We start from the raw sequence: 15,486 nt of genomic DNA on the forward strand, positions 1-15,486 counted from the left end.
CCCCAAATTCCATTTGCTAAACTACCCTCCTAAATTCGACTCCTCTTTTGAGGCTTAATTACTAGTTCCTTCATGATTCTTTCCAACACATACAAAACCTCACCCTTGACCTCTAATTAAACAATCCTCATTTTCTAACTATTTCAGATGTTAAACTCACTTTTCCAAATAGGACTAATTACTGCTCTGGGGACAAAAACCAGTTCTACTACTATGTATTCTCCAGCACTGGGCACTCCAATTAAATGCCAATCCCTGCTTCCTTGCCTCTACTAACACACTAACCCCATCATCACCACCAAACATGCACTCTCTTCACTCTTACTTCTACCCACATTCTACTTTTTTAAGGACCAGTGGAAATCTATTCTAACAACCATTTCCTGGCAGCACAGCATACAGCTAAGGGCTCTGACTCCAATGCCAAGGAGAAATGGGCTTTAATCTCAACTCCACTACCTACTTGTGCAAGCAACTTGTTTAATTCTCTAAAGTCTCCAACTCCTCGTTTACAAAGAGGTCTCCCTCAAATTGTACCTCCCTCAAAGGGCTGTTGTGAAGATCAAATTAGGTAATGCAGAGGAAGTGCTTAACAGATGCACATACTGAGTGTATACTAAATGGTAGCTCCAAGAGACTAGGTACAAAACAGTGCACTGGGCTAAGGTTAAGGTTGCCACAAAGAAGGGAGAGCACGCAGTAGAAAATGGAATCGACATATTTCTTAGAAGGAATATCATCAAGAAGACAAGAGATAAGTGCTGGCGAGGACAGGCGGAAAGGGAATCTGTGTGTGCTGTTGGTGGGACTGTAAATTGGTTCACCTACTATGCAAAACAGAATGGAGGTTCCTCAAAAAATTAAAAATACAACTACCAATGATCTAGCAATCCCACTTCTGGGTATATATCTAAAGGAAATGAAAACAGAGTATCAAAAACTCATACCTGCACTCCCATGTTTATTACAGCATTCTTCACAATAGCCAAAATATAGAAATAACCTAAGTGTCCATCAATAGATGAAGATGTGTTTTCTTATATCTATATACACACACAGGGATATTACTCAGCTATGAGAAAGAAAGAAATTCTGCCATTTGTGATAACATGAACAGACTTTGAGGGCACTATGCTAAGTGAAATAAGTCAGAGAGAAACACAAATACTGTGTGATATCATTTATATGCAGACCCTAAAAAAGCTGAACTTGTAGAAACGGAGAGTAGAATGGTGATTACCAGGGGCTGGAGGGTGGTGGAATTGGGGAGATGTTGTTAAAGGGTACCAACTTGCAACTAGAAGAGGAATAAGTTCTGCAGATCTAATGCAAACAATAGTGATTATAGTCAACAATACTACATTATATACTTCAAAGTTGCAAACAGACTAGATCTTAAATGCTCTCCACAAAAAAGAAATAATTATGTGACACAATAGAGGTGTTACCTAATGCTTCAGTGGTAATCATACTGCAATATATAAATGTATCAAATCAGCATGTTGTATACCTTAAACTTTCACAAAGTTAGATGTCAATTATATCTCAACAAAAATTAAACACACCACACAAGGGCAGCACACTAACTGCTGAGGGGTGGGGAGGGAACTGATTTTACTTGTCAATCATACCTTAACAAAGCTGGAAAAAAATTAAAAAGAAAAAATGAAAATGGAACTGAATATACAAAAATAATTATTATAGCACAATGCAGAATGAAGTAGATGCCAAACCAACAGCTAAAGAACCTAAATTCCAGATTCCAAACCAGACCAAATCAGGTACCATGTACCAAAAGAAGGCAAAGACACAAGAGAAAACTACAGATCAATAACCCTTGTGAATACAGACACAAAAATCCACAAACAAAAGACTAATAAATCAAATCTAGGAACATATAAAAAGGACTATACACCATGTCCAAGTGGGATTTATCCAAGGAATGCAAGGTTGGTTTAACACACGAAAATCAATCAATGTAATACAACATATTAATAGAACAAAGGACAAAAGCTACATGATGATCTCAACAGACACAGAAAAAGCATTTGACAAAATCCAACACTCTTTCATGACAAGACGAAAACACTCAAACTAGGAATAGAAGGAAATGTCCTTAATCTGATAAAGGCCATCTACAAAAAGCCCACAGTTCACATCATACTAAATGGTTAAGACTGAATGCTTTTCGGGGCTGGCCCCGTGGCCAAGTGGTTAAGTTTGCGTGCTCCGCTGCAGGCGGCCCAGTGTTTCGTTGGTTGGAATCCTGGGCGCGGACATGACACTGCTCATCAAACCACACTGAGGCAGCGTCCCACATCCCACAACTAGAAGGACCCACAACGAAGACTATACAACTATGTACCAGGGGGCTTTGGGGAGAAAAAGGAAAAAATAAAATCTTAAAAAAAAAAAAAGACAATGCTTTTCCTCTAAGATTAGAAAGAAGACAACGTCTGCTCTTGCCCCTTCTATTCAACATTGTACTATAGGTTCTAGTCAGAAAAATTAGGAAGGAAAAATAAATAAAAGGCACCAAGACTGGAAAGGAAGTTATAAAACTATCTCTATTCACAGACATGATCTTATACATAAAATGTCCTGAGGAAGACACATACACACAAAGACTATTAGAAATAATAAACGAGTTTAGCACAGCTGAAGGATACAGGATCAACATACAAAAATCAACTGGCTGATATGCTACAACATGGATGAACCTCGAGGATACTGTATCAAGTGAAATAAGCCAGTCACAAAAGGACAAATACTCTATGATTCCACTTAGCTGGGGTACATAAGGACAAAGTAGGATGGTGGCTGCCAGGGCTTGAAAGGAGAATGGAGAGTCATTGTCTAATAGGTACAGAGTTTCAGTTTTGCAAGATGAAAAAAGTTGCAGAGATGGATGGTGGTGATAGTGGCACAAACTGTGAAAGTGCTTAATAATCACTGAAATGTATACTCAAAAATGGTTAAGATGGTAAACTGGACATATAAACTTAAAACTTTTATGCTTCAAGGGACAACATCAAGAAAGTGATAAAACCCAATGTTACTGTAATTAAAAAAAATTAAAAATTAAAAAAGAAAATAGAAAGTGAAAAGGCAACCCACAGAATGGGAGAAAATATTTGTAAACCATGTGTCTAATAAAGGACTTCTATCTAGAATACATAAAGAATTCTTCCAACTCAACAATAAAAAAAATAACCAAATTTTTTAAATGGGCACAGGATTTGAAAAAAGATATCACCAAATCAGATACACAAATGGCCAATAAGCACATAAAGATGCTCAACATCATTAGTCACTAGGGAAATGCAAATCAAAACCACAATGAGATACCACTTCCTACCCACTAAGATAACTACAATAAAAAAGAACAGTAACAAGTGTTGGTGAGGATGTGGAGAAAACAGAACACTCATACATTGCTGGTGGGAATGTAAAATGGTGCAGCTGCTTTGGAAACAGTCTGGCAGTTGCTCAAAAAGTTAAGGAGTATTACCATATGCCCCAGCAATTACACTCCAAGGTATATACCCAAGAGAAGTGAAAACCTATGCCCACACAAACACTTGTACACAAATGCTCATAACATCATTATTCATAATAGGCCCAAAGTGAAAACAAACCTAATGCCCATCAACTGATAACTGAATGAACAAAATGTGGTATAGCTATACAATGGAATATTTTTCACCCATAAAAAAAAAACAAGTATGGATATATGCTACAACATGGATGAACCTTGAAAACATGCTAAGTGAAAAAAGCAAGACACAAAAGGCCACACATTGCATGATTCCATTTATATGAAATGTCAAGAATAGGCAAATCCACAGAGACAGTCCAGATTAGTGGTTGCCAGGGGCTGTGGGGAGGGGTGAATGGGAAGTGATTGTTAATAGATATGGGTTTTTTTTTTTGAGGTGGGGGGATAAAAATGTTCTGGAATCAGATAGTTATGATGATTGCACAACTCTGTGAAGGTACTAAAAACCACCAAATTGTCTACTTTTAAAAGGGTGAATTTTATGGTATGTGAATTTTATCTCAATAAAGCCGTTTTTAAAAAATTGAAGGAACCTTCAGAGAAGAAGCTGAGGATAGGGCAAGAGGTAGAGGGGATAAAACTAAAGAGATAAGCTGAGCACAGACAAGTCTTTGCGCTTAAATTTCAGTCACTGGGGAGCCAGCAAACGGTTCTAAGAAATAGTGAGTGGCAGGCTCAGAACTGTTACTTGAGGATGATTAACCTGCAGCAGTATAAAGAATGCACATTTATGTCCCTTTCTATCTTTACATGGTAAGATTCTCACTTATATGCCTCATGTTGCCTAGGGATTCACAAGTAGAATATTAAGTAAAACATATTCCTCTGACATCCTTTGTATAGGCAGTTATCCAACAGCTGTAATGCTTAAAGATATATTTAAAATCAGTGCATACTTCAGCACCACACAGCACTATTTCCTTGTGTTTCAGGGGGATTCTTCAAAAGAATAAGAGAAAGAAGGGACCGAAGTCACCAAAACAGAGATGTCAAAATTATAAAAGCATTCAGTGTCACTGCAGCAAGCTGCACGACAAATGCTAGCTGACTCAAAACCACCAGGAAGAACAGCGAAACAAGCGACTCGGCTTAATCTTGTTTGTTATTATACAAAATCCAATCAATTGCTGTTTGCAGAAAATATCTTCTAAGGTTCAAAGTATAAAATTCCTTAACCAGGTTTCAATCTGTTTTGAACATTCCACTTGAAACGGAAGTCAGCTGAGTCATCATCACATAACATACTACTGCTGAAAATTCAAAATGCTTTTCCCTAGTTACAAGAGTAGAAAGGCTGGGATTTCTGCTTCATAGCCAACTCACACACACAACATGCAAATGATTTTAAAAATAAGACCACCTTCATAGGAAATTTAAACTATATTTCTTTTCAGAGTTTTTTTTTTTTAAGAGAAAACTATGCCACAGTCAATGTTACTTTCTCTCTTTTGAATCTTGAAATCTCCTTTTTATTGATATTATTTCACTCCTCTGACATCCTCCCTATAACACAGTTTCTTAATCTTTGAAATCTGATCAATGCTAAGGACCATCTTTCTTAAAGCACACAATGCAATTTTTCAAACTACTTCATACCATCTATGGTCACTCTGTGGAATCCAGGATGAGAACTCCTGTTTTGGTGGCACAATGCCACTCTAACTTCAATGGGGCATTCTTTTTAAAAACATGTATCACAAGCCCAGGATATATGTTTCATTTTCTTAGCAGGGTTACCAGTTTATCACTGATGAAAGCTGAAAACAAGCAACTTTTATGTCTAACAATAAATCTTCAAAAAAGCTGCGATCATTACAATTGATCAATTTAAACATGAAGACCTGTAATTAGAAGACCTAGCAACCCTTTAAAATTTTATCTTAGTTTAAACTAATTGTTTGGCATATCCTAAAATGAAAGAAACATTAGTTAGTGTAAAGGCAAAAGTACTGGGTAAACTTCCTGTTAATTTGCTTAAAAATGGTGGGGGAGGGAGCCTGATGTGATGCCCTCAGAACAAACACATCACTTCTGTGATGTTCCTGCCAAAAAGGTTTAACCTGAATCTAATCATACAGAAATGATCAGACAAATCCAAATTGAAGCCTGCAGAAACTAGTCAGGACTATTCCAAAATGTCAACGTCACGAAAGGAGAAGAAAAGGATAAGGTACTGTTCCTGATGTAATGAAATTACAGGCAAGAAAACTAAACCCTGGATTAAGGAATTGAGGGATAAGAACATCTGAAAAGATATTATTGAAACAGTTTGAATATGGATCGAATAGCATTGTAACAAAGTTAAAGTTCCCCGGCGTGATAAGTTAACTGTTGTTATGGAGAATGCCTTTGTTCTTGGGAGATACAGGTTGTCTTCTTTAGGGGTGAAGTGGCATGATAAAAGAAATGTGGCAAAACACTAATCGGTAAACCCAGAGAGAGATACAGGTATTCTATGCACTATTCTTTCTACTTTGCTGATGGTTAGAATGATTTTTTAAAAATTTTAAATGGGAGGATATTTTCTTGATTTTGAGCGAGAGACTTCTCATAAGTGAGTCTGAGAAGAATACATACGGCACACGTCTGTTTTAACCTCTCCAGACTCGGCCAATACTTTTGAGGTTGTCATAAAACAGATCCGTAAAGGACTTTATACTTGCAGACGTACTTCAGATGCCAGAATTCACAAGAGATTACAGACTGATATTCAGATTTTTTAATCATGTTTATATTTAAGTTTACCACAGAGGGTTGTTACACACTTTAAAATTAAGCTTACAGTTTGTGATGCATTTATTTTATCAATTAATTTACCACACAGCTGCCAAATTAGGCTAGAAAGAAACTTACCGGTATGAATTTGCTGGCCTACAAACCACATCACAGGAAAGCAACAGAGAAGCTTAACAAAATCACAAGATCACTTTTTCTTTCAGATAAAGGTTGATGAACGGCAAGAGCCGGTCCACCTTATCTGAGAGAACTAATTCCCTGGTTTACTCCTGTTGTCCCTCGTCTTTTCTCATTTAATAGCATTTGCCCCAGGCACAAGTGTCTCAGACAAAGCTGTCCCAGTTTAGATGCTACACTGTATGGTACTGCATCATCTTTAACAACTTTTATTGTATAATGGCATTTAATAATTGAGTTTGGGAGAAAAAAGAATCAGCATAACATGAAGCATGTAACTTCTGCTTTAGACAATATACCCTACATTACAGTAAATTCATTACTGGAGTAGGCACAAAATATGGTTAAGACCATTGTTCTTCATTTTCAGACCGGGGAAGTCAAAGTTATCTTTTTTCTATAGTGCAGTATAAAATAAAATACTCCATAGTTGGAAGAACCCTATAGTTAGAATCAAAAGGCCTGTCTGAATCCCAACTCTGTCACTTGTTAGAAGATACAACCTTGACTAAGTTACTGGATCTGTCTCAACCACAGTTTTCTCATTTGTAAAATGAATGGGGCAGACTACTGGCTGGTCTCTATTTAACATTATGGTCCAGCTCTAAATACTCAATGATTCTATAGCTTTGGCCTCCGAAATATTTTTTAAAATTAGATCAGTTGTGTTAGAAGAGATTTTTTACAACTGGAAAATGTAACATCATCTTCTCTACACAAACTCCTATTTCTGTTCTGACCTGTTCATAGGGTAGGTCAATCTGCCGTTCACCCAAGACCCCTGTGTATCTGGACTCCTCTCACAACTAATCCCAGATTAGTTAGCTGCCAAATCCCAGATTCCACTTCCTCAGTATCTTCTACTGTCACCCTTTTCTGCCCCCACTTTAATTCAGGTCATGCCTAGATCACTAGTTGTTACTATTCTATCATATCACTACCCAACCCAAAACATCCAAGAGCTCCCCACTATCTAAAGATCTAGGCAAAAAGTCCTCAACCTGATATTCAGGAATCTCTACAGCTGTCCCCACCCTTATATGCCAATCCAACAGAACTACTCACTGTTATTTACAAATTCCCTATACTTTCTGGATTTTGCGCCTTTATTTCTGCTGCTGTTCTTACACTACTCTCTTCTCTGCCTTTCAACACTGACTCCATTCTTTAAAGTTCAGTTCAATCGGTGATCACTCCCATGTAGACATTATAGTTCCCTCTTTTGCATGCCCAGGACACTGACATCAAGTAGCAATTTTAATGGCCAATAGTGAACTAAGAAAGATAGTTTACCTAGGGTGGTAAACTAATTTATCCCTTGTGCCAATTTTGTTTAAATGGCACTGGCTACCTGGCACACCGTCTTGAGGAGGATTTGCAGCTTAGCAGAGGAAAAGGAGAATCGCAATACATCTCTGACATTCAGAGATAGAGTTTCCAAACTGAGGGTCCACACAATGGGGTGTGAACTCCCATTAAAAGATGGTAAATTTAACATTTAAAGATTTCACGTTAAAAATCCAAATCTTTGGTTATCATCAGGAAATAGAAAGATTTAAAACAGTGGTTCTCAAGTGGGGGTGATTTTTGCCCTCCACGGGACATAGGGCATATCTGAAGATATTTTTGACTGTCAGAACTCAGTGGAGAGTCCTCAGACACTGCTGAGCATCCCACAATGCACAGACTTCACAATAATAAATTATCTAAACTGCAATGTCAACAGTGCCCAGGTTGAGAAACTCTAATCTAGAAAAATTGCACGTATCTGTGAGTTCAGCCTCCCCAAAGAGATTTTCAAATTTTTCAAGGTAAAGAACCATGCCTCTAGTAAGAGACAATACAATATAGTCCAAAGCTTGACAGCTCCTCCAATTAATTACCAGTGGTGTGGACTCCTAAAAGTTACCTAACCTCTTTGTGCCTCAAATTCTTCATCTGTAAAACACGGATAATAATAATACCCACCTCAGAGTGTTCCAGGGACCAGATGAGTCCACGTAAAGTCTTCAGAAAAGAGCGTCAGGCAGATAGTAAACATTCAATAAATTTACCTGCTTCCGTTCTTCCCCTCCCTAGTGCCTAGTTTTGCATTTGGAACATGAAAGATGCTCAAGAAATGTTTACTAAATGAATACAGAATACTGCCTTGACTTCCTGGGGAGAGCACAAACGTGTAAAGTCAGACAGGCTCTTCTTATCTGGGAAAAAGGAAGCATGGAGCTAGAGAGAGTTGAAATGAAGCATTTGCCCATCTAATCACATCTCTCCCTCCTCAGAACACTTTTAACCTTTAGGAAATGTTCCCCTCTTACGGTTCTTAGCACACACTGCCTCGTAACCTCCTTGACAAGTATTTTTCTTTTTCGTTCCTTCTGATCAACTGAAGATCCTCAAGTATATGAAGGGGAGGGTATCTTCTTTTGACCCCTACATCATTTACCCTGTGTTATTTATTTAATACTTCTTAGTCTGCCTACTAGATTTCCGAGGCCTTTATGTGACTTCCTTTTATATAACCCAAGGGCCTACAGACTTAGCAACTGGCTGGCCCAAACCTCTCGTTTTATAGATTAGGCACAGAGAGGCTAAGTGATTTGCCAAGTCAAGGTCATATTGTAAGTGGCAGAGCCAGGGTTCAAACTCTGATACAGAAACCTCAAGCTCTATCCAACTGTAATAGCATATAAAAATTATACCTGTGGTAGAGACAATTTTTAATCAAGTCTCAGAATACCTCCATAGGAATTATACTGATATAGTTACCTGACAAAGCAAAAATAGAAGAAATAGACCCAAACTCCAAGCTCCTTGCGGCTAATGAAATTACACCTTAAAAACTCAACCTGTTTTCTTTAATGGTTTCATATCTTAACAAATCTTTAATAGGTTCTGACAACAAAACTTAGTTAAATGTCCAACGAACAGTTATTTAGTCAGTGATGTCAAGCTTAATTTCCTTTAAATAATGCCGTAATTACTCTAACAAAAAAATCTCTTATTTGGTAAGCCAATAACGCCCATCCTTCACTAACTGAATAGATTCTTTAATGATCACTTTAACAGATTAATAGCTATAAAACTCAAAAGACCAGCAATTTGGAATGATTCTATGTGGTGAAAAATATTCACATGATTTGATTTGTGAGTGTTAATAACCTCAACATAAACCTAAAAACAGTCACGAAGCACGAATTACATTAAGAACTGAGACAGGAGAAATTTCATTTTATTCTATCCTAGTGAAAGCTGCTCACTGATTAAATTAATCCAGAAGTTTCTCAGAGTGTCCCAGTATGATGCAAAAAAAAAAAAAGGCGAATAAGAAAGGAAAAGACTGTAAGACAACATGAATGTGAAAAAGAGTTAAGTACAGTGCAATGCCCTGATGCTTAAGCAATTACAGCTCAATAACGCTGAACATTTCCATAAAGGCATCGTTTAAAAAACAAAAAAAACTCCCTTTGTGGAGAAGATTTAAGTTACCAGTGCAAAAGCACTTAGGCCCCAAAGGAACGATAACCACTTACTGGGAACAGATTTTAATTATTTTACCAGCTGATAAAAAGAACACACACCGAACGTAGACACAAATGCAGTTTCAAAAGAAAACAAAACGCAGTTTATGCTTGGTGAAGTTCAAGGGCAAAACTGTTTCCAGTGCAACAGAACCCGGCCGACTACAATGTGTTGGAAAAAATGCGAACACATAGTATCTTTTTATAAAGGCAACAATTTGAGTTACAAAGTAATAACGGGGAAGCCAAAACAGTTTGACAGCCCGCCATAAGGGCGGCCTCAATCATGAGTCACACAATGCCTGCAACCATTTACAATAGTAATTAATACACAAGTCCCCTAATTAAATTCTAAAAGGCTGAGAATGCTTTAACTAAGTTTACAAGAATTGCTTTTCGCTGTTTTTTGCCCCCAAAGAAAGGAACACATGCGTAATTACGCATCTCCCCGCAATCGCTCCATGCAATATTCCCTCTGGCCTCTTCTGCCGAATGCCTGTCCCCTGCGTGCGAGAGAAAATGACACCGGGGAACTTCTAAACCCAGAAAGGGCGAACCAGAGTGGAAAGACACGATTCACGGGGCGACAGACGAAGAGCTCGCCCATCTTACCTGCTAAGATTCCTTTCTACGTCTTTGGTAGCTTTAGCTTCCAATTCTCTGGAACAAGAAAAAGAGAGAGAGAGAGATGCGCGTGAAACGGAGCTGCTGCGGCAGAGGCTCGCGCCGGGGCCGGATGGGGGAGGGGCGGCAGGGGAGCCCGGGGGGGCTCGCAAAGCTGCGGGGCTGCAGCCCGGACTGCGGGCGGCCCGCGCGGCCCCCGGCCCGGCCCCCGCGGCGCAGCGCGGCCCCTCCGGGCCTCCCGCCGGCCTCCGCAGCGGCGCCGCCCGCGCCCCCCGCCCAGGCCCGAGGTCTCCGGGACGCCTGGCGCCGCCGCCGCCGTCCGCGGTCGCGGGCCCTGCGGCAGCGCCCGAGGCTCCGCCCGCCCGGAGGGAGGACCCCCGCCCCGCTCACCTCATGTGTGTAAAGTGCACGAGCAAGTGGGGCGCGGCGAGTGAGGCTCGCGAGCCTCAAGCCCTCCGCAGCGCCGCGGGGAGAGGCCCGAGCCGCTGCACCAGCGCCATTTTCTACACCGACCCGCTGCCGCCGCTGCCGCCGCCGCCGCCACCGCCGCCGCAGGCCCCAGACCGGAAGTGAATGCCCCGCTCGGCAACCTCTTCCGGGGGCGCCGCGGCCGGTGGCCTCAAGATGGAGGCCCTAGCAACTGGACCTGCAGATGGGGCAGGCCCTTGGCAACCGCCGGGGCGCGGCGCGCGACCCCCAGCCGGACCCCCCTGTTGGGGGGTCACAGCTTCCGAGGCGCCCCGCAGAGCGGCTGGGGGGCCAGCCGAGCCTCGAGCCCAGCCTTTCTCGCCGCGGCCGGCTCTGATCTGACTCGAGTCCCTCCCGTCCTCCTTCTTTGCTGCGACACAAGTTTCCTTCCCTGCCAGCCGGCCCCTCCCCCACTGAAACACGCCAGAAAAAAAGAAAGAAAGAAAGAAAGAAAAATCCGTGAACCGCAAATACTATCCCTGCCGCAGCATGATGAGCCCGCGTGGTTTTTGAAATTCATCACTTCTAATTATTTTTGACCTTGGGCCAGTTATTTAACCCCTCTGCTTCTGTGTTTCCTCCTCAGGTAAAGAACGCGTACCTGAGGCGAGCCGTGAGGTTGAAAAGCGATTTTTAGCTACCGAATTTTGCAGACCATTTGACTCGGCAATTCCACTTGCCCAAATTTCCATTCAGAAAATAAATAACCCGGGATATCTACAAATTTTTCACCACCAAGATATTAAGTCCCAGCATTGATGATGGTGAAAAATTGTAAACGGCTAAAATGTCCAACATTAGGAGGTGGCTGAACTCCTGGCATGCGTTAGGGAACTGTAAAAATGATGTGGAGGAAGAGTGACGGAATGGGGAAAATGGTTACAATAGAATAGGTGAAAAAGCACATTCCAAAGTAGCTCACATGGTGAGAAACATGTAGACACAGTAAGATACAAACGTGTAAAGTTAAAAAATACCTACATGTAGATACATACATATCTACAGGTAGATACAGCAATATACATACATGTAGATACAATCAGATACATATACTCCTGTGTAATATTTGCATATTCTTTCTATCCTCTCACAACGCTTTTTTTTTCTTAAAGATAATTCCTCCTCTGCTTAAAATTCATTTCTTCTCAGAAATCTCACTCTGCATCATCCCATTTTCCTTTTTCTAAATGGTCCTTCCACTGGCTTGAAAACATGCCCAAGTGTCTCCCATTAAAAAGACACAAAATCTTGACTGCCCAGTCCCTGTCCTCTGAGAGATGTGTAATAAGTAAATTAATGAATGAATGAATGGATGGATGCACAGCAAGTCCTAAAGCCTATGCTCCAAAATGTTAATTGATCACGTTATGAGGTTTTTAATTTTCTTCTCTTAATGCATCTGGCTTTTGGGGGGGGGGGTTTGGTTTCATTTTTGTACAATGAGCATGTCAAAAAAAAAAGGGGTTTTAAGTTAAGTTTACAAAATGTAAAATGTAGGGGCATCCGTAAATGCTAGTGACTTTCTGTTTCCTGCCATCATCCCTAAGGTCGATTCATCCATACATGTATTTGGTTTGGTTTTCTTTTATTGTTCTTTCTACTTAAAATGTTAAAAATTGTGTTATAGTATCTCTTTAGGAGTTAAAAAATACTGACATGTATGTATAGCAGAATATATTTTCATAGCAGGTTTATGAATAATTTTCCACAACAGCATAAGGCAATAAAAACAGTAGTATTTATCAACATTTACACAGGTAAGATTAGTTGATTCTATTTATTAGACTTTTGTAAGTTTGAATAACTCAACGGTTCTCAATTGGGGAGATTTTGCACACATCCACACCCCAAAGGACATTTAGCAATGTCTGGTTTTTGGTTGTCACAACTGGATGCTACTGATATCTAGTGGGTAGAGGCCAGGGATTCTGCTAAGCATCCTACAATGCACAAGACAGTCTCCTACAACACAAGAGTATTTGAACCATGGGGCTGGCCTGGTAGCGCAGTGGTTAAGTGCACACTTTCTGCTTTGGCGGCCCGCGGTTCACAGGTTCGGATCCCGGGTGCGGACATGGCACTGCTCGGCAAGCCATGCTGTGGTAGGCGTCCCACATATAAAGTAGAGGAAGATGGGCACGGATGTTAGCTCAGGGCCAGTCTTCCTCAGAAAAAAGAGGAGGATTGGCAGCAGATGTTAGCTCAGGGCTAATCTTCCTCAAAAAAAAAAAAAAAAGAAGAAGAGTGAACCAAAACGCCAACAGCACAAGATTGAGAAACTCTGGAACTAATTCCCAGCCCCAAGGAAGCTGAGAAGATATGATTTCTTGAAGTTCTTTCCAGAGTGGTTTGACATGTCCCATATGACCCCTCCACGGCTGCGTTATGAAGTCATACTAATCACTTTTTAAATTCTCTCTTACTTAAACTTGGTGCATAGGGGTAGGTCAAAGAAGAATGACAATATAAGCTCAGCACTGACTCCTTCTCAGGAACCTACTAAGGGATCTTCTCTTCTTGTCATTCTTTCTCTTTTTCAGTAATTAGTCTCTCTTTATATCGAACATATCCCATCACCATACAAACATATTCTAGTAATTTCCACTAAAAAAATGCAAACAAAACAAAACCAACTTTGTTGATGCTTCATTCCTCTCCAGCTTCATTGTTTTGTTCTCCTTCACAGCAAACCTTCTTGAAGAAGTGTTCTACTCCAGCTGCTTTCAGCTGCTCACCTCCTTTCCCACCCCACTCTGAGCTGACATCTCCCACCCCTCCCCCAAAATCACTCTTATCAAGGTCACGAACGACCTTGAAGCCATGAACTCAGTGGTAACATTTCTATTCTGATCTTGATTTATTTCTTAGCTGTATTTGCCACAACTGACTGCTCCCACCTTCTCAGGAAGGTCTAGTTTTCCTGGCTGTCTTAGTGGCACATTCTCCTGAATTTCTTTTTACCCCTCTAGCCATTCCTATTTTTGTTTCCTTTGCCAGCATCTCTTGCTTTATAATAATTAAATGTTGGAGATCCCCAAGGCTCTGTTCCAGACTTTACCTGTCTCATCTCCACTTTCTTCTCAGGATGGGTGATCTCATCCATTCTCCTGTGTTTAAATACTGTTTAACTGGAGATGACTCTCACATTCCTATCTTTAGCCCATATCTCACCTGTGTACCCCAGAATGCCAAAACGATAATTTGCCCTTGCAGCAAATATTTATTGAGAACCTACTGTGTGCTAGGAACTGTACTAGGGCCCAGTTTTTTGGCACTCATGAGGAACTTCTCTGATGGATTAAGTCTAATGTGGCAGACAGATTTTTTTAAGCAAACGATGAACTGTGTAAGTACAAACTATGACAAGTGCACAGAAGGAAAGAACTGTTGCTCTAAGAAAGTGTGAAAACAAAGGAGTATGACATAGATTATATGGTCGAAGAAGGTTTTTTTGAAAATGTAAAGCTTCACTTGAGAGCTGAAGGATGGGGGCAGCCAACTCAGGACCCAGGGAACAGCAGGGGAAGGGTTTTGGGCTGGAGGTTTAAATTTGTGCGTCCTCATTGTCAATGAAAACAGGCTTCATATTATATTTGGCTTTACATCCAGTGGAGCCGCCATTTTTATTTTGCTTGTCTAGTCACTTAGGAACAAACCAGAAACAAGGTCCTCTGTAGAGTAATGGGTTTCATTCACTCAGCTCATTTGTGTAAGCAAAGCCATTTCCTACAACAAGCATATTCCCTAGATTAAGTGAATATTAGAATATTTCGCATGCCTCATGGTTGAAGTTTACAGTTCAAGAATTTGTATATAACGTTAAATGCCTTTCCTACAATAACTTTTTATGGAATAGCTTGCAAAGAATCTCTAACTATCTCAGGAAGCTTCTTGCTTCTTACTGAGCATAATAAGAAACAGATGCTGCACAAATTTAAGCCTAAATGAGACCTTTTCTCCACTTGTCTTTCTTCCTTGGGTTCTTTGTTCCTTTGGTTTCTGATTTTACCAGAACATAAATGTTCTCCAACCCTCTCTTCTTTATCTTACTGAGAAGGGTGAATGACTCGTCTAATACTTGGAAAATTATATACATCAAAGAAAAGCATATTTTTCTCCCAAGTCTCTACCAAATGCCATCTTGAGATGTATATGTATTTTTGTAGGCAAAGCTGATGCAAAATATTTTTAAATTTAGAAAATTTTCCACAATAATGTATAAATGGAAATTGAACACATAAACATGAGTGCGATTTCCTGGAGAGAGTATATTTATTTTATCTAACTAAAATTTATTTGATACTTGTGTGCCAGTAATAAACTGTTCTAAGTGCTTTACAAATGTTAACTAATTATTATTGTTGTCCTCACACAGCCCTATGAAGGAGGGATGTTATACTCGTT

General features: G+C 40.1%; 1 protein-coding gene across 16 annotated transcripts in view; it reads right to left on the reverse strand.

Annotated features, from left to right (window-relative positions):
* The window catches only part of TNRC6A (trinucleotide repeat containing adaptor 6A), a 101,350-nt gene extending 89,877 nt beyond the window's left edge, over positions 1-11,473 (reverse strand). For 8 of the 16 annotated variants that reach the window (XR_011524804.1, XR_011524803.1, XM_070568282.1 and 5 more), the window contains exons 1-2: positions 11,005-11,473; positions 10,603-10,650 (exon numbers count right to left, since the gene is read on the reverse strand). Coding sequence is in view for 6 of the 16 variants with exons in the window: in XM_070568282.1 (XP_070424383.1) it covers positions 10,603-10,650; positions 11,005-11,009 (53 nt within the window). In the remaining 10 variants the exon portion in view is untranslated. The remainder of the gene's footprint in view (positions 1-10,602; positions 10,651-11,004) is intronic. The other 8 variants (XM_070568288.1, XM_070568285.1, XM_070568289.1 and 5 more) reach the window with 4 other exon arrangements.
* Between the last annotated feature and the right edge of the window lie 4,013 nt (positions 11,474-15,486).

This window comes from Equus przewalskii, chromosome 12 (assembly GCF_037783145.1).
Source record: "Equus przewalskii isolate Varuska chromosome 12, EquPr2, whole genome shotgun sequence".
NCBI classification, from domain to species: Eukaryota; Metazoa; Chordata; class Mammalia; order Perissodactyla; family Equidae; genus Equus; species Equus przewalskii.